General features: G+C 37.6%; 2 protein-coding genes across 3 annotated transcripts in view; one reads left to right on the forward strand and one right to left on the reverse strand.

The window, feature by feature from the left end:
• dgat1a (diacylglycerol O-acyltransferase 1a) overlaps positions 1–7,148 on the forward strand; it is a 31,407-nt gene extending 24,259 nt beyond the window's left edge. The window contains exons 10-17 of the mRNA XM_088601783.1: positions 437–475; positions 1,296–1,337; positions 1,423–1,467; positions 2,569–2,681; positions 4,528–4,593; positions 5,087–5,174; positions 6,064–6,126; positions 6,834–7,148. Of these exons, the coding sequence (XP_088457909.1) occupies positions 437–475; positions 1,296–1,337; positions 1,423–1,467; positions 2,569–2,681; positions 4,528–4,593; positions 5,087–5,174; positions 6,064–6,126; positions 6,834–6,998 (621 nt within the window). The 3' untranslated portion in view covers positions 6,999–7,148. The remainder of the gene's footprint in view (positions 1–436; positions 476–1,295; positions 1,338–1,422; positions 1,468–2,568; positions 2,682–4,527; positions 4,594–5,086; positions 5,175–6,063; positions 6,127–6,833) is intronic.
• A 1,411-nt stretch (positions 7,149–8,559) lies between these two features.
• cfap20 (cilia and flagella associated protein 20) lies at positions 8,560–13,776 on the reverse strand. Of its 2 annotated transcripts, none has more exons than XM_088601786.1 (6): positions 13,147–13,776; positions 12,032–12,111; positions 11,468–11,579; positions 10,460–10,648; positions 9,904–10,014; positions 8,560–9,414 (listed from the first exon to the last, which is right to left on the reverse strand). In XM_088601786.1, the coding sequence occupies exons 1-6, from the start codon at positions 13,228–13,230 to the stop codon at positions 9,412–9,414; spliced, it is 579 nt and encodes a 192-aa protein (XP_088457912.1). In that variant the 5' UTR covers positions 13,231–13,776; the 3' UTR covers positions 8,560–9,411. The 2 variants fall into 2 exon arrangements, with proteins under 2 accessions (XP_088457912.1, XP_088457910.1); XM_088601784.1 differs by having other exon boundaries at positions 8,560–9,417; positions 13,147–13,772.
• Positions 13,777–15,717: the final 1,941 nt, after the last annotated feature.

Below are 15,717 nucleotides of genomic sequence, written 5' to 3' on the forward strand. Positions count from 1 at the left end.
ATTGTACTTTGGTTTGTAAGACTGGATGTAACTCGGGCTAGTTCTCCAAAATTACATTTGAGTTAAAAGTTAAATTTCTCTTTTGCTTGCTAGATTTGCACCTTTAAATCTGGACATCTTCTGAAATAAAAACTGCAAATAAAAATTTTTGAATGCCATGCTGTAAGCAATGAACTTCTTCTGGCAGCACAGTAAGCTATTCTTTCTACCAAAAAAAACCAACGAAAAAGCTCAGCCAGACCACACAGTGCTTACCATGGTTAGGAGTGTTGCATGTTCACTGTTTTACTTTGCCCTATAAATATAATAAAAAACAGAGATCATTCCATAGCCCTAGAGCAGTATTGAGCAGTTTTACTGTTTTTTTGGAGTTTCGAATTTAAACATATTATATGAAATGTATATGGTATATTAAAGTACTTATCTTTTCTTCCAGCTTTTCTTCATACAGTTGTTGGTAGGATTAATTCAACAGGTATGTGTGGTTCAATTACAATGTGCTTTTTAAATAACACATCTAAAAACTGCAGTTCACTGTTTCTTCATATCCTCTGGAATTGAAGAATATTAGGATTGGTGTTGTTAAACGTACGAGCTTGTTTCTAAACCTCTAGATAATAATAATAATTGCTTACACTTATATAGCGCTTTTCTGGACACTCCACTCAAAGCACTTTACAGGTAATGGGGACTCCCCTCCACCACCACCAATGTGCAGCATCCACCTGGATGATGCGACGGCAGCCATAGTGCGCCAGAACGCTCACCACACATCAGCTATCAGTGGGGAGGAGAGCAGAGTAATGTAGCCAATTCATAGAGGGGGATTATTAGGAGGCCATGAGTGGTAAGGGCCAATTGGAAATTTGGCCAGGACACCGGGGTTACACCCCTACTCTTTTCGAGAAGCACCCTGGGATTTTTAATGACCACAGAGAGTCAGGACCTCGGTTTTACGTCTCATCCGAAGGACGGCGCCTGTTTACAGTATAGTGTCCCCATCACTATACTGGGGCATTAGGACCCACATGGACCGCAGGGTGAGCGCCCCCTGGTGGCCCCAGTAACACCTCTTCCAGCAGCAACCTTAGTTTTTCCCAGGAGGTCTCCCATCCAGGTACTGACCAGGCTCACACCTGCTGAGCTTCAGTGGGTTGCCAGTTGTGTTGCAGGGTGATATGGCTGCTGGCTAGATATATGTGCGTTTGAGTTCCAGGTGTTCCTAATGAGCAAAACAAGAGCAAGCAATCAGTGTATTGGCTGAAAACAGTCTCAGTTTCTTTTTCTCTTTCCAGTGGATGGTTCCAACAATTCAAAATTCCATGAAACCATTTAAGGTAAAACCATCTTTCCTCAGATTTCTTATTTTTCCGACTTGTTCATTACCGTCCGCAGTATCAATCTCGTCTGTCATTTTTTTAGGACATGGACTTTTCAAGAATGATCGAGCGGCTCCTGAAGCTGGCTGTAAGTACTGAAGGAATGTGACATTCATTAAATCATAAAATGACTCTTGATTTGGCGACAGATATTTCAGAATTACAGATTTCCTGCTAATTCAGTTGTCTGCAATCCTATACACCAGATAAGGAACAGGTCAAGGTAATTCCATGCTGGTAACAAAAATCACAATATGGCACACCTGAAGAAGGCTCCACCGTGGAAAGTTGCGTCTCTTTTTTTCCTATCAGCATGGGATGAACCTTTAAATGTTCCTTTGCAGCCTACACATGCTGACGCATGATCAGGTGGAAGTTTAGCCACAACACAGGAATACGCCCCTACTCATTTCGTTAAATGCCCTGGGGTTTTTAATATGAGTCAGGACCTCATTTTTAAATCTCATCGGAAAGATAGCGCCTTTTTTAAAGGATACGATCCCCAATCGCTGTACTTGGGCATTAGAACCCACATAGGGTGAGCACTCCCTGCTAGTTCCGATAACACCTCTTCCAGCAGCAACCTTAGCTTTCCCAGGAGGTCTCACATCCGGGTACTAGTCTGGCTCACACCTGCTGAGCTCGATTAGGTTGCCAGTTGTGAATTACAGTATAGCTGCTGGCGAATGATGGGATGGGAGTTTCTCAACTGGGAGTCACTGGTGTTGACGACAGCCCGGGCCGGTTCTAGTGGAGTACATCCACTGGCTCAGAAAACCCCAAACAGAACCATTCACTACGTCGCCTGAAAGCAAGCTGGCAAGGTCCTGGCTTGTGCTAAAAACAAGAACATATTTATGGATAATAGCATGGAAAATAATTCAACTTTACTGTATATAGCACCTTTACAAGTGGTATCTCAAAGAGCTTTACAAGTTGAAGAAAACGTACACAAGAGAGGAGACAGCAGAATTACACAATTACAATAAGGGTTTGGAATATAGTAATAAAGGGGCTGACACAGAACCCATTGAATAAAAGCCCTTCTAAAGAAGAAGGTTTTGAGGCCTGAAAACCTGAAAATGGAATATTTCCTCACGATTTGAATGACCAGGCTGTGTATGTGTGTTTTTGTTTCAAAGCATTTTAAAAAGCACAAGGTTTCCCTTTTCGCCTTTAATCCCAACAGGTTCCCAATCACTTAATCTGGCTGATATTTTTCTATTGGTTTTTCCACTCCTCCATGAATTTTGTAGCTGAGCTCATGCAGTTCGGAGACCGCGAGTTCTACAGGGACTGGTGGTATGTACAAACACGTTACTTTGTGCGATTGCCTCATGCCTGATAACTCCTTAAAGCAAATTTGTGAAATTTTTTAGATTTGTGAAACCACAAATTAAGTAGACTGTTAAATACAACTTCTTTGTGGCCTCAAATCTAGGTATTATAAGGTAAACTTACAAAAGTGTTTTCATTTTTGTGTATTTTACAGCAAAATTAATATATATATATATAATTCTATCTCTTTTATTCTATAGTTACTGTATGATATTTCTTGGGTTTTGTAAACTGATCTACTTCAATGAGGTTTGATAAGGGATGCGGGAATATATTTTGAGAGTCAAAGTGGGTGCATCCTGCAGTAAAGGTTAAGAACCTCTTAAAGGAATAGATGTGCTGTGCTGTTACTTGGAAACCTATTGTCCAACACCAGAAAATGGCCAAGATGAACAGGGTAAAACAACAAACATAGCAAATTAACATTTGAGCTTTTTGTTCTCTGTAAATATCAGGTAGAGGTACACATTCCAGATGAATCTGTTACACGCTATCTCAGCTTTTTTTGTATCTGAGAGCAATCTGTGATGGTTTCTGTGTGAATATTTGTCATTGTCATGACATTTAAAGAAATTGAACATCACTCCGTCATAGTCAGTGATGGAAGATTTTGTGGAAATACCGTAGCTTAGTTTCTCCCATAAGAAATAATTGCATAAGTTAAATTACACTGTAGACTAGAATCTGATTGCTTTCTTAAAATGTTGTAAGACTTGGTATCCTGGGCCAGGATAACCACATATGAGTGTAGCGTCTCTGTGTAACATAATATGAAAAGTACATCAGTAAGATTAGTGAGCGTGCATTTCTCTGACCCACTTCTCTTAGAATTACAGAAAATAAGGTTCACCTTTCTTTATTATATGAATAATAAACACCTACTAGAATTTCTAAAATTCTGCCTGGTGCTGTGTCAAGGGGGGGATATTAGTTTTAAAAATTGTCCCCTCCATGCAGTAAGCCAACATGAACATTACATTTTCTTTCCAGTTTCTTAGTTTATTACTATGAAAAATAATAAATGTCAAGGGACATAGCTAAGATTATGGATTAAAAAAAAAATACTTGAGTTGCTAGTAATGAGCTGTGAAAAGATTTGCTATTTATAAATTTGAAATGCTTAGCAGGGAATTTAGGCAATCCTCTGCCTGATTTCCTACACTTTTTAATAATAGAAGCAGTGAGTCACAAGCCTTGGAAATGAGCTGGTTTTTTTACTGCAGCTGTGAGGAAGCCAGCCTGTTCATCAAATTATGAATCTATATATATTGTAAAGTATTGCTCAAATGTTTTTTACAAAGACCCTAGGATAATCTCAGTAATAAATCATCTTTTGACTGGTCTTGTCTTTGCTTCAGGACTGATGTCTCTAGAAAACATTTTTTTTGCTAAAAAGCTTAAGTGGTTGTTGGTCTGGAGTGCTAGTGATAAGGGCATTGACAGCAGCAGAAATCTAGGACACATGTAATTTCATAAATGTATCTTGGGTTTCCTAACAAGTTTTAATCTTGTTTATTTCTGGGGGAAAAACTCCTGGTGAAGAGTCAGGACAAGAAATACTATGGCACAGTGAAATATTTACTAAATTCAAAGCTGACGAATACTGCTGAATATTTACCGCAATCTTGAGGTTTTTTTTAAGTCTTCAACAAAAGCTAATTTATTTAAGGAAGGACTGTTTTTCATCACTCCGCAGGCTCACAGTCTTCAGATAAATTTCAGTCTTGACACAGGATATTTATGTTGTGTGAATCAAGGCACAGCATAGGCTCATATTTCACATGCAATGAACAGGTCTTGCATTTTTCAGGAACTCTGAAACGGTGACATACTTTTGGCAGAACTGGAATATTCCTGTCCACAAGTGGTGCCTCCGGTAAGTCTCATAATCTTAGGCATTGAAGGTTTTAATTTAGGCATTTTAATTAAAATACTGTCACTTGTACAAGTAATCTGCCTACAGGCACATATTTCTTTTACTTAAGTTATCTAACATTGTCATTTTTGACAGTTGTTTTTTACCATAGTAAAAAAAAAAATGCTTTGTAAGTGTGGGGGCTTGATAGTCACTATTAGATCATTTCTCAAAATGAGGAAAAAATAATCATGGCAAAGAACAACTTGGAAGGGTATTTCTTTTTAAATGATAGGGATGTTAATAGTGAATTCCAAGGAAAATAATTTCTAAAATTTTCATAAGTCATGAACCTGGCAATGTTATTTAAAAAATATTTTAAAAAAATATTCTAAAACATTTTAGGCAAAGAGAAAGACGTGTTCAGCAGTTTCCAGGCTCAGTTTTGTCAGAACCTAATTTGAGTTCGTACTTCCTCAGTGATTTATTATTAATCTCTTTATTTTCTTTGAAGCCACTTTTACAAACCCATACTGAAGAGAGGAGTGGGTAAATGGGCAGCACAGACTGCTGTATTCTTGGCTTCAGCTTTCTTTCATGAGGTAAGGACTGACAGTTCATCTGCACATTCTCCTAGAAGCCTTGCATCCCTGGTAACAGATTGAGATTTATTCTCCTTTTTTTTGGCATTTCAAACCCTCCTCTCATCAATTATGGATTGAAATTGCTTTTCACGTACAAATATGATCAGCAAAACTTTTCAGCTGTAATTGGCTTGTCTGATAAGACCCCTGAAAATAAATGGCTATAGGGGGATATAAAATAAATGCAGTACTGTTTTGGGAATATTGAAAAATAATTAAATGTCCTTGTTCTTTGAAAAACATTATTGCATTTATTTTATCATTTTTGCTACCTATTCACCTTTCTCATGGTTCAAGATACCAATAACATCTGGTGGGAATCCTACCCAGTATTTGAGCTGGTATTTGAGAACTCCTGATTTTCTTATATTAACTTTTTTAATGATGAACCATGATCATCACTCTCATTTAAAGACAGCTCATCACTGGTAGAAGGCAGAGTTTAAACACAGAGAGAGAAATGTTCCATTCTGTAAGACCAGCCTTTGAACAACCAGAAAAGATTCATTCATCCAATGGAAAGATGTACTATATGAATCCAAGCACAGTTGCTTATCTGCTGGATTCTAACCCTTCAGAAATGGAAGGACTACTTGGCCCAGCTGTGTTCTGACCCTCACAGGTGTGCTCATTTTGAATAATGACAGCAAAAATCTCAGGGGGGAGAACTGTCCTTGCTGGGGTGACACCTGCTGAAGTTTGTGATTTGCACTCGCCATAAAAACTAAGATGTGTCCCTTTGTTGTGTGCTGCTGACAGCTGAATCGCATTTCTGTGTTCTAGGTGACTGTATCCATTGTCTACATACAATGCGTGAAATATAATGCAACATGTTTTTGTTTTTCAGTATCTCGTCAGTGTTCCTCTGAAGATGTTCCGCCTGTGGGCTTTCATGGGTATGATGGCGCAGGTAAGAACACAGTAAATGGAAGTTTGCCTGCAAGTGGTCTTAAAATATTGCCGCTGTTTGATGGATAAGTCACCATGCATTGTATTTTTAAAAATCCTTATTTAGACTTCCCCAACACTGTTTGCTTTCATATCTCCAACCTTTTTGTCTTCACCATCTCTGACATGCATTGGAGGTGGAGTCATTTTGTGTTTTGTTTTAGAGAAAAGCTTTAAACACTTACCATTGTAAATTTGTAATATACACATCTGGAGTTAGTCCACAACCACACGTTTGAGAAATGTATTTGTAATGGGATCACTCCCTTAAATGTTATATTAGCTATTCGTTAAATCTCACTTATATAACCGCCCACCAGCCGTGACACCAGTACCATTTATAGCTGTTATGAAAGTGTCAACTGTAATAAAATAAAACATTCTCTTGTGAATCGTCAACATAATAATATTGACTACGGTGTGAAATGTGTGCACCTGTCTGTAGCTTTCAAAAATACTGAGAAGTGCCTAAGGAGGCCTTCTGTAGTATCATATAGAAACTGATAATTATTGGAGAAATTTGTATCTGTGTGCAGGTAGAGGGGAGAAAATACACCATTACTACACTGTCGACATTGGCATAGCAAAATTATACGCTGTGGGGTTTTTTCCCCCCTAATATCTCTCTAACATGCACATAACTTTGAAAACTGTGATCTGCAATTTCAGATTCCCCTGGCGTGGTTTGTGGGCAGATTCCTGAGAGGCAACTATGGCAATGCGGCCGTGTGGATTTCGCTCATAATCGGGCAGCCCATCGCAGTGCTCATGTACGTCCACGATTACTACATTCTGAACTTCGAAGAGACCCCAGCGGCGGCTGTGCAACACTGAAACGGAGTGACTCCAGAGGCCTTGAAACACTGATGCAAAAATATCCCTTTCTAGAGTTTTATTTTTTAAATTGGGGGCGGAGGGGGAAGCAATATGTTTTCGAAATGAAATTTGGGAGGGAAAAGGTGCATTCGTTCGTCTTACTGGAATACAGCGAGGGGTTATTTGTAGAAATGGATAAAAAGGGCAATCATTTCCCATCCAGTAACGAGGGATCTTTAAAGGAAAGATGCTGGCTTTGTTCATGGCATTGCTCACAATGGTGTTCTATTTCCTGGTACTCTGCACTTTACTACTGCAGCTTCTGGGCTCTTATAGTATGTGCATCAACTTTGAAACACTGCCCAGGCGAAATTTCAATAAATGTTTTTATGCTGTTTTTCTTTTTTTTTTTTTACTTGAAAACTCTACTCTTCCTGTAAAATATGATCAATGCAAAGTATCCCCTTTTTCATTGCTTTTCACAATGTCAAAGAGGCATACCTGGATGCCTTATTAGATGTTACTAGATGATACTTTGACTACAGTTTCTTTTTAAGGAGATTACCTATTGCTTTTGTTTGACATTAATGCTGTAAGAGACACAGACACTGAAGTAATAGGAATAGGTTCAGTTTGGCTTGGTTTTGAGTAAATGCAGCAAGATCTAAAGCACCCTTTGATTCAATTTAAAGCTGCCTCAGAATTTTTTTTTTTCCATTGTCATTACACCAGACTTTCTGCAAACTCTATTCACAATACAACAGACCACAGTGATTTTTAATGCACTTTGTGTAGAAATGCATTGCTGTCAAATGTCTAAATTTAAGATGCAGTGTTCTTTCTTGTGTTTAACTGCACTTCTACATGTTTAGGAAGAAAATAGGAGGGAAGTATCCTGCAGTCAGTTCAATAGGAAACTGTATCGTGCAATGCCAAGTCTGCAGCTGTTTATATGGGATAAAAGTCGTGAAAATAATTTCCATTTTGTCCTATAGATCTTAGGTCTCAGTCACGGTACCTTTGATCATTTACAATATAACTGGGAAAACTGTATATTTTAAATTAAAATACAATATTAAAGTTGCTAAAATTTGTATATTAAGCAATTGCAACTTTTACAATAGAACTTCAAGATTTGCATGTTCCTTTGAGCATATGGCATGCAAAGTATTGAGCTATTTTTTGCTACAACCAATGAGTTAATTTTCTGATCTTTACAGTTCCATATACAATATTCTGCCAGCACCATGGTTGTTTTTCTTTTTCATAGTTTAACACAAGGTTCTTTGAAACAAACAGTTGCAGTCATCCTGGACAATAACTGTTTTTAATCAAGTATTCGTTTTGTCCTGGTCCTTTTTTTAGATGACAATGTAAGTGTGCCATTTGTTTGACAAAATCATGATACAAGTCTGCTCTAGAAGTTTAAACAAATACTGCCAGGAGTTTGGTGATGTAGCGATTAACTTGTGGTGTATTTCAAGTCATTTTAAATAGTCAGATGATTTTCTAAGTATAATACTAATGAAATAATAATGCCCACGGTTGGTATGAATCCACTCAATAAGATGGAGAAATGTAACAATTTTTAAATAATTTTAATTACATAGACAGTTCCCCAAGTATTGGTTGGAACACCTAACATCTTATTTAAAACACAACTACATATTAAGAACATTTTATACAGAAAACAGACAATTCCAGGAAACAAGCATTTATGTACAGTATGTTACCCGTCTAGTCAATGCAAAGCAAATTCAAAGGTCTGAGATTAAGCGAATCAGATTCTTTATTCACTCGTATTGAAGTTTCTATTCCCAATACCATACAGTATACTGTTTATGAAATGTTTAATATATTTCAATATTTTCAATTTTATTCCTGTTTTTATCTGCTACTGCAGTAGCTACTATATGTGTGAAATAAAAGCTTGTCTTTGGGGAAAAAAAATAAATATTTTTCATTCAGCAAATCAATTTCCAACAGGACTGCTTTTTTAGGAACACCTATTTGTAACAGTGAAGAAGGAGAACTTTTACCACATTTTTGTGTAGTTAAAAACTGGGGAAAATGAAAATGATTACATAATTGTAAAATCCATGGACATCTTTTCTTAATGAAAACAGGTTAGTGTTATCAACTAAGAGCTGCTTGTAAGCTTATTAGTGTAAAAAAATAGAATCTAACCAAGAAATTGACTTTTGAGTTCATGTAAATAGTTTTAATTCAATTTACACAAGAAATAATTATGCAAATGCTTATATATAAAATTTTATTGAGCACAGGGTATTCATAATGTTAGACAGAGGTGAACACATGGTTGGAAAACAATAAAAATCAGTTTGTGTTATGTAGGTGTCTTAATCTCATTCTGAAGGAAGATCTGAAGATAAATTAACAGCAAGGATGGAATGGAAAATTTCACCATTTGTTACTGCTGCAAAGAAAAGAAAAACAAGGTCTTTATCTGCCTACACATTTTTAATATAAACTAGCATTTATTATGATTGCAAGACTTTATACTGCAGTCAAGTAAATTATTCTGGTACAGAAAACTATTTTGAATTTAGAATTATTTCAGTCCATATTACTTTATACTAAAGTCCCCACTGTGGGCAAGCTGCCAATTCACAGTAACTAAATGGGCAGTTTGAACACAGGGTGGAATCCAAGCCTTATTTTTGTTGCTCCTGTGGGATTATTGATGACCTAATGGATTTTATTACTGAAAGTAAGATTACACAGTTCATCTGATACCTCTTAAAGGCATTTGCATACCTCTTCTATAAACAGTAGAAACTTCCTGTGATAAGAATAATAATAATGGAAAGGATAAAAAACACCTAAGCAACAAAAGTAAATCTCCTTTATTCATTTAGAGGAAACATTTATTTTCTGAATAACTATATAATCGAAGGCTTACCTTTGCTTTATTCTGAACAGGTAAATATAGTTTGAATTCTGCTGGGAGCTCATCTTCGGAATACAGTCTGTCTGAGAAATACACCCTTCGAATACGACAATTTGCGTGTATCTAAAAAAGACAGACAACTTTTAGAGACTATACTTAAGTTGGCTTTCGCAGGGGTATGTTAGTACCATAATGAGGAACATTCTGTGGAAAGCTTGCTACCTCTGATGGCAAGCTTTTCGTGACTGGAGAATCCAAAGACAGTTCAATAACTGGACATCATATTCTTCCTATCCATATCTGGTATTCTTTTGGAAAACTATTCTAGATTTTTAATAACTAGTTAAAGGTAAATGTCATTTATATGCCAATTGGTTTACCCTGTAAGGAACAGTAATTAATGGAATACATTAAGTATTAGCTGCTGGTACAAAAAATTGTAACTATACCATATGTGGAGTGGTTTTACAGTAGAAATGCAACTAATTATTAAGTATGCAATTTGGCACTGTGAGCAGAAAGTATATGAACATCAACAAATGCTATGAATGGGACTTCACTCACTTACCTGTACTCGGAGTGTCTCGATGTAGTTGGTGCCGTAGGCTCGGCGCGTGAAATCTGACAGATTAAACTGAATCTGGTTCCAGCCATCATCGAGCCTCATTGGCATAGTGCAGATGAAAGGTTTCACCCGGGTGGTACTCTGGTAATTGCTTGCTCGAAAACGCCGCCTGACGTTTTTATCGTCTAACACCTAGATACAAACAAGCAGCGACGGCTGTTAATTTAATGCACCTACTTCACTGTGTGAAAACATTGGCTAATGTGTGTTTTCCAATTAAATGAAGTGATGAGTAATCCTTGGGAAATTAATTTGTCTAGCCATCCCTCCATTTTCTAACCAACCTTATTCTTATCCAACCTTATGGCCAAATTTCCCAATCATGGCCTCCTAACAATCCCCCTCTATGAATTGGCTTCATTACTCTGCTCTCCTCCCCACTAATGGCTGATGTGTGGGGAGCGTTCTGGCGCACTATGGCTGCCGTCGCGTCATCCAGGTGGATGCTGCACATTGGTGGTGGTGGAAGGGAGTCCCCATTACCTGTAAAGCGCTTTGAGTGGAGTGTCCAGAAAAGTGCTATATAAGTGTAAGCAATTATTATTATCCAATACCAGGAGACGAGGGAGCCACAGCCTATCCTGGCAAGCCTGGCAAACAGACGCGAAGCATCACAGCGCACACACAGACTCACACCGGGCACAACTTTCCCATGAGCCACACCACAACATACCAGTAGGCCTTCCGACTGTGGGAGGAAACCCATGTGAGCTCGGGGAGAACATACAAACTCCATACAGATGGTACTCCAGTCGGAAATTTAACCCAAATTGCGATGCGGCAACGCTAACCACTGCTCCACTGTGTTGCTCAAGTGTCTTTATGGCCGCTGGCAAAGTAGTGTTAGAATTCTTTCAAGAACATAAAGTAAATGTGTATTTCTGTCTCTGCAGCGAAACAGTTAAATGCAAAACCATGTCATGTGGTGGGGAAATACTATTGTCATCTTACCTGGACTTCAAAGGTGAAATACTTCTTTAAATTTTTGATGATCATAACCAAAAATGGCAGCTTGATACCTAGTGTTTTCTTAGGATCAGCCGGACATGTGATGTATGTCGTGCTACAATAGAAGAAAATGGAGATTACTTTAACATCCACCTTGTCCAGTTACCAGCAAGCCAAGCAACTGACCTGCACAGATATGCAAATAGTGACAAGTAAGACTTGCTCCAGACATTCTTAGGACCATTAACATATTACCAGCAGAACTATAGCAAGTAATTAACTTCAGTTGTTCTTAATGGAGCTGGAAAATGGAAGTCACACAGCAAAAACAAACTCATTATTAGTACTTCCAAGTCATAAAAGAAACTAAGCTTTACCATTTTCTCATTACAATCCACAAGCCTAATAGTCACAGCTGACTAAAGTTCCAAACCTCTCTCAAAATGCATTTAATGATTCAAAGCAAGCAAATTAGTTTTGTATGTGTGTGGTAAATGTTATGTGCACTCCCTGTTCTGAATCCGAAGAAATATATTCCTTTTGAGGCTTTATTTAATTATAACTTACCTCACATTAGTACCCTCAACTTCCAGCACCAGCGACTGGATATCATTGTCTGTTATCCGTTTAATGTGGCCATTTCTCACCTAAAATAAGGAACAGGGAGTTGTATCTTTTACTTGTAGAAGATGCCAGAGCTCAATGAAAGCCATACAGGGTCCTTTTTAGGAAGTCAGCAGATCTGAACCCAACCCAACATTTATGGAACAATTCTTGAGTACTGGACACACATGGAGGCCCAACGCCACATTAAGCAGACTCTACACTGGTGTTTCCACTTAATGTCCACTATCTCTATACCCTGGTCCTGGGGGACACTGAGGCTCCTGTTTTGGTCCAGCCTTGGTCCAGTGATCTTACTCACAGGCTAGACCTAACTCATTTCAGTTTTCTATTGATATCTTCTTAAATTTGCTTTTCACAGCTGTGAAGCCTACTGCCTGATGCCTAATGCTCACTATGGGAGTTTTTTGACCCCCTCTGTGCCTGTTCATCATAAATTGATTACCACTTTAGGAGGTCTTTTAGACTGGCATGAGGGAGTCTTAACTCTCAAATGAATGGCAGACCGCATCACTGCATCTGCTGATGTTCTGGGAACAATATGCTTTAAGTATTCTTGAAACCAAAGAATGACTACTGAGAATCCGATAAATAAGTACAGTAGGTATGTCAATATCAGCACTAGGTATTAAAAGCTCGATTGGAACAAAGCTAGCAGTCCCAACTAAACTGACACGTTTAAATTCAGTATATATAAAATTGTAAAAACATTGGCAGCTTAGTATGGCACTACATACAGTATGATGTATATGATCATAATAACGTAAAAGACCTTTCACAGGGGACAACGATGCTACAAGCTACATCAATTAAGCTCTCACAAAGATCGATAAATAACTTGTTTATAATTTTCAGAATTAAAAAGCTAGCATTATCACAACGAATGCTTTTTTAAGGAATGTATACGCCCTTAATTACAATATCCATCCACAGTTATTATATTCGGAAACCTTTAAATCAGAAAGTGACTCTTCTGAGCGAATTTATTAACCTGGGCTACCAATTGTTGAATATATCATCTACTTACAAAACAGGTAATTGATTGACATGTTTCATACCTTTTTATCCCAGATCTGTAGTGGTTTGCTCCCGATGCTGTACAGAATGGACAGGAATCCACTCTGAAATGTGTTTTTAAACATCTTCTTTCTTTTTGTCTTCTTGCACTCGAACGATGGGTTTCAACTGCTCTGCTCCTACTTTTGTGTTGTTGTGTAGGCTCCCACCAATTGACATAAAATTCAAAAGCCTGCCTCCCCTTCCTTTCCCTGCAGAATGTGATCCGAGTGGAAACCAAGACTCAAAAGGCAAACACTTAAGTTCCGCTGCTAAGAGAGATTACGTTTAAAAGACGACGCGAATTTTAACTTTCATCACAAAAGGCAGCTTTGACAGTTTTAATTAGCTCATTAGCAACGCTGGTGCGATGCGCAAAATTATTTTTTTTATCTTTTAGAAAAGCACCAAATGGCAAAAGAAATACCGCCTGCCAAAGTATGGTCACAACAAACGAGCGATTATATTAACACGTTTCCACTCGTTAATTAAAATGTATCAATGTTTAAAAGATAAAACCGCATATCCAGCAGCACACAGCAGACTGGTGCTGCATGTGCAACCTTCTCTCTCTTGTATTTTTGAGTTGCTATGAGACGCAGCGCGGGTTCCTTCCCTGTTGACACATCAAGGTTGCCATCGTAACACAAACCTAGCTAGTTATACATTCAAATGGGCGGTACCTGCGTCAAAGCGGCGCGCATGTACAGTATATACCAAATATAAATAGCTACACATTTATATTTAATAAAATATGCATCATTATTCATTGCTAAGATGTTGATTGTACCCATGTCACTCCTGTTTTTAAATCATGTTCAACAACTGAATAGCCCGAAACTACTTCGAATAGGTAGTGAAGGTGTAAAGTTCAGAATATAAGATTGTGTTTCTTAACCTTGAAACCTTCGTTTTGCATTTTTAACCATCTGACCTCTGCTGTGTTATAGCGTAGGACAGTACTGATTTTGTTTAAAAGATGGAGACTCACACAAGGGAGGGGTGCTTACCAAGGGCTTATTTTTCAACTGTGTCGTGCAAAATATCCAAACTGCACATCTTAAGCAGTAAAAAAACTCAAGTTTGTTCTTTCTGTTGTGCATTCTCCAGAAAACTGTGTAAATCCCAAAGATTCATTTTCTTTAATACGTTTAAAAAACACTTAAATAATTATTTTCATTTCATTTATGATTAAGGCAACACAAAATTTCCTATGTAGTATTCCAATGTAATTTTCCTATCTAGATATTTTCCTGTGTAGTCTTGCTAGAATGAATACGGGTGAGCACTGTAATACAATAATGTTCTCTTTAAGTGCAGTTTTAAGGGAAAAGAAAAGTGGTGCAGCGGTAAGGAATAAATCGACAATCTGCAGCTCTCAGGAAAATACCTTCTGCACACTGCAACCTACTTTTAGAAATGCTTTAAAAAGCAATACAAACGTGTCATTTTTCATGATGTATCCATTTATAGTTTTCATTTTCAGAAAAGCTTTTTAATGAAAAAATTACACCGACTTGCATTGATTTGGTCATGTGCTGTATACAGTACTATTCTTGCTTAGGCAGAAAAAAACGCCTGCCTGTTATCACAAATGTCAGCAATGGAACTGGAACTGCTGACTGGATATGATTCCTGGAGTCCTGGTTAGGAAGAGCTGACACGGGAAAATCTTTTCCTTGTCATCAGCTGTGACGGGAAAATTGAGGCAAAAAACTCAGAGGGGTGATTTGTCAGTTAACTTAAGTTAAGTTCCTGCCTTCAAATTTTCTGCAAGCCATTGGCACATAAATAAAATTACTGTATTGGCCTGCAAGAATAACACAGACATTTCCAAATCAGGCAGTAAAAGCGTGTAATCATAATGACGCACTGAAGAAAGCTTAACAAATTAAGCAGTTGAAGAAACTGGAAGTTAAAAAAAGATATTAGTACAGTTTTGTGTTTAGTTCCTCCCTACAGAACAGCTCCTAAGGCCTGGTTAATTGTAGCATCATCAAGATTTTGCCTTAGTAATGCAATCCTTTTCTACAGGGTGGTCGGCATTTTAGTAGGGCTTGACAGGATTAATTGTTATACTGTATTGTGTCCAGTCCTGCTGCAACCAATTTCTTTTAGGAGATTTTCTTTAATCACTATGTAGTGAATGGAGACAAAATGTACAGTACACTGTATATAGGATTCTGAAGTCTTAAAGAGAAGTACTACTATAGCATTCTGCTGCCATCAGTGGGAACCACAGTCCTAGACAATGAAAGAAAGTATGATTTTATTCTTTTTCTCTTTAGTCAGTACTTATAGATGAAATCTTCCCAAACAGAGAAAGACAGGGGAGAATTGAATTCTACCTGTACACTCTCATTCCCTTGATGACCTTTGAAGTAGTCCTTTGGTAGGTTTTGTAATATCTCAGAATTATGAAATTTCGTGTTTTTATATACTATAATTTTATAATAACTTTTGTACAAATATTTCATATAGAAAGAAGTCAGGACGAAACCTGATTACCGCACATTGCCAAACAGTAATTTATATTGATTACTGCCATGTTGTGGGTGCAGTGCAAAAGCTCT

The sequence above is a fragment of the Lepisosteus platostomus genome, chromosome 12 (genome assembly GCF_059453375.1).
Source record: "Lepisosteus platostomus isolate fLepPlt1 chromosome 12, fLepPlt1.hap1, whole genome shotgun sequence".
In the NCBI taxonomy this organism is placed as follows: domain Eukaryota; kingdom Metazoa; phylum Chordata; class Actinopteri; order Semionotiformes; family Lepisosteidae; genus Lepisosteus; species Lepisosteus platostomus.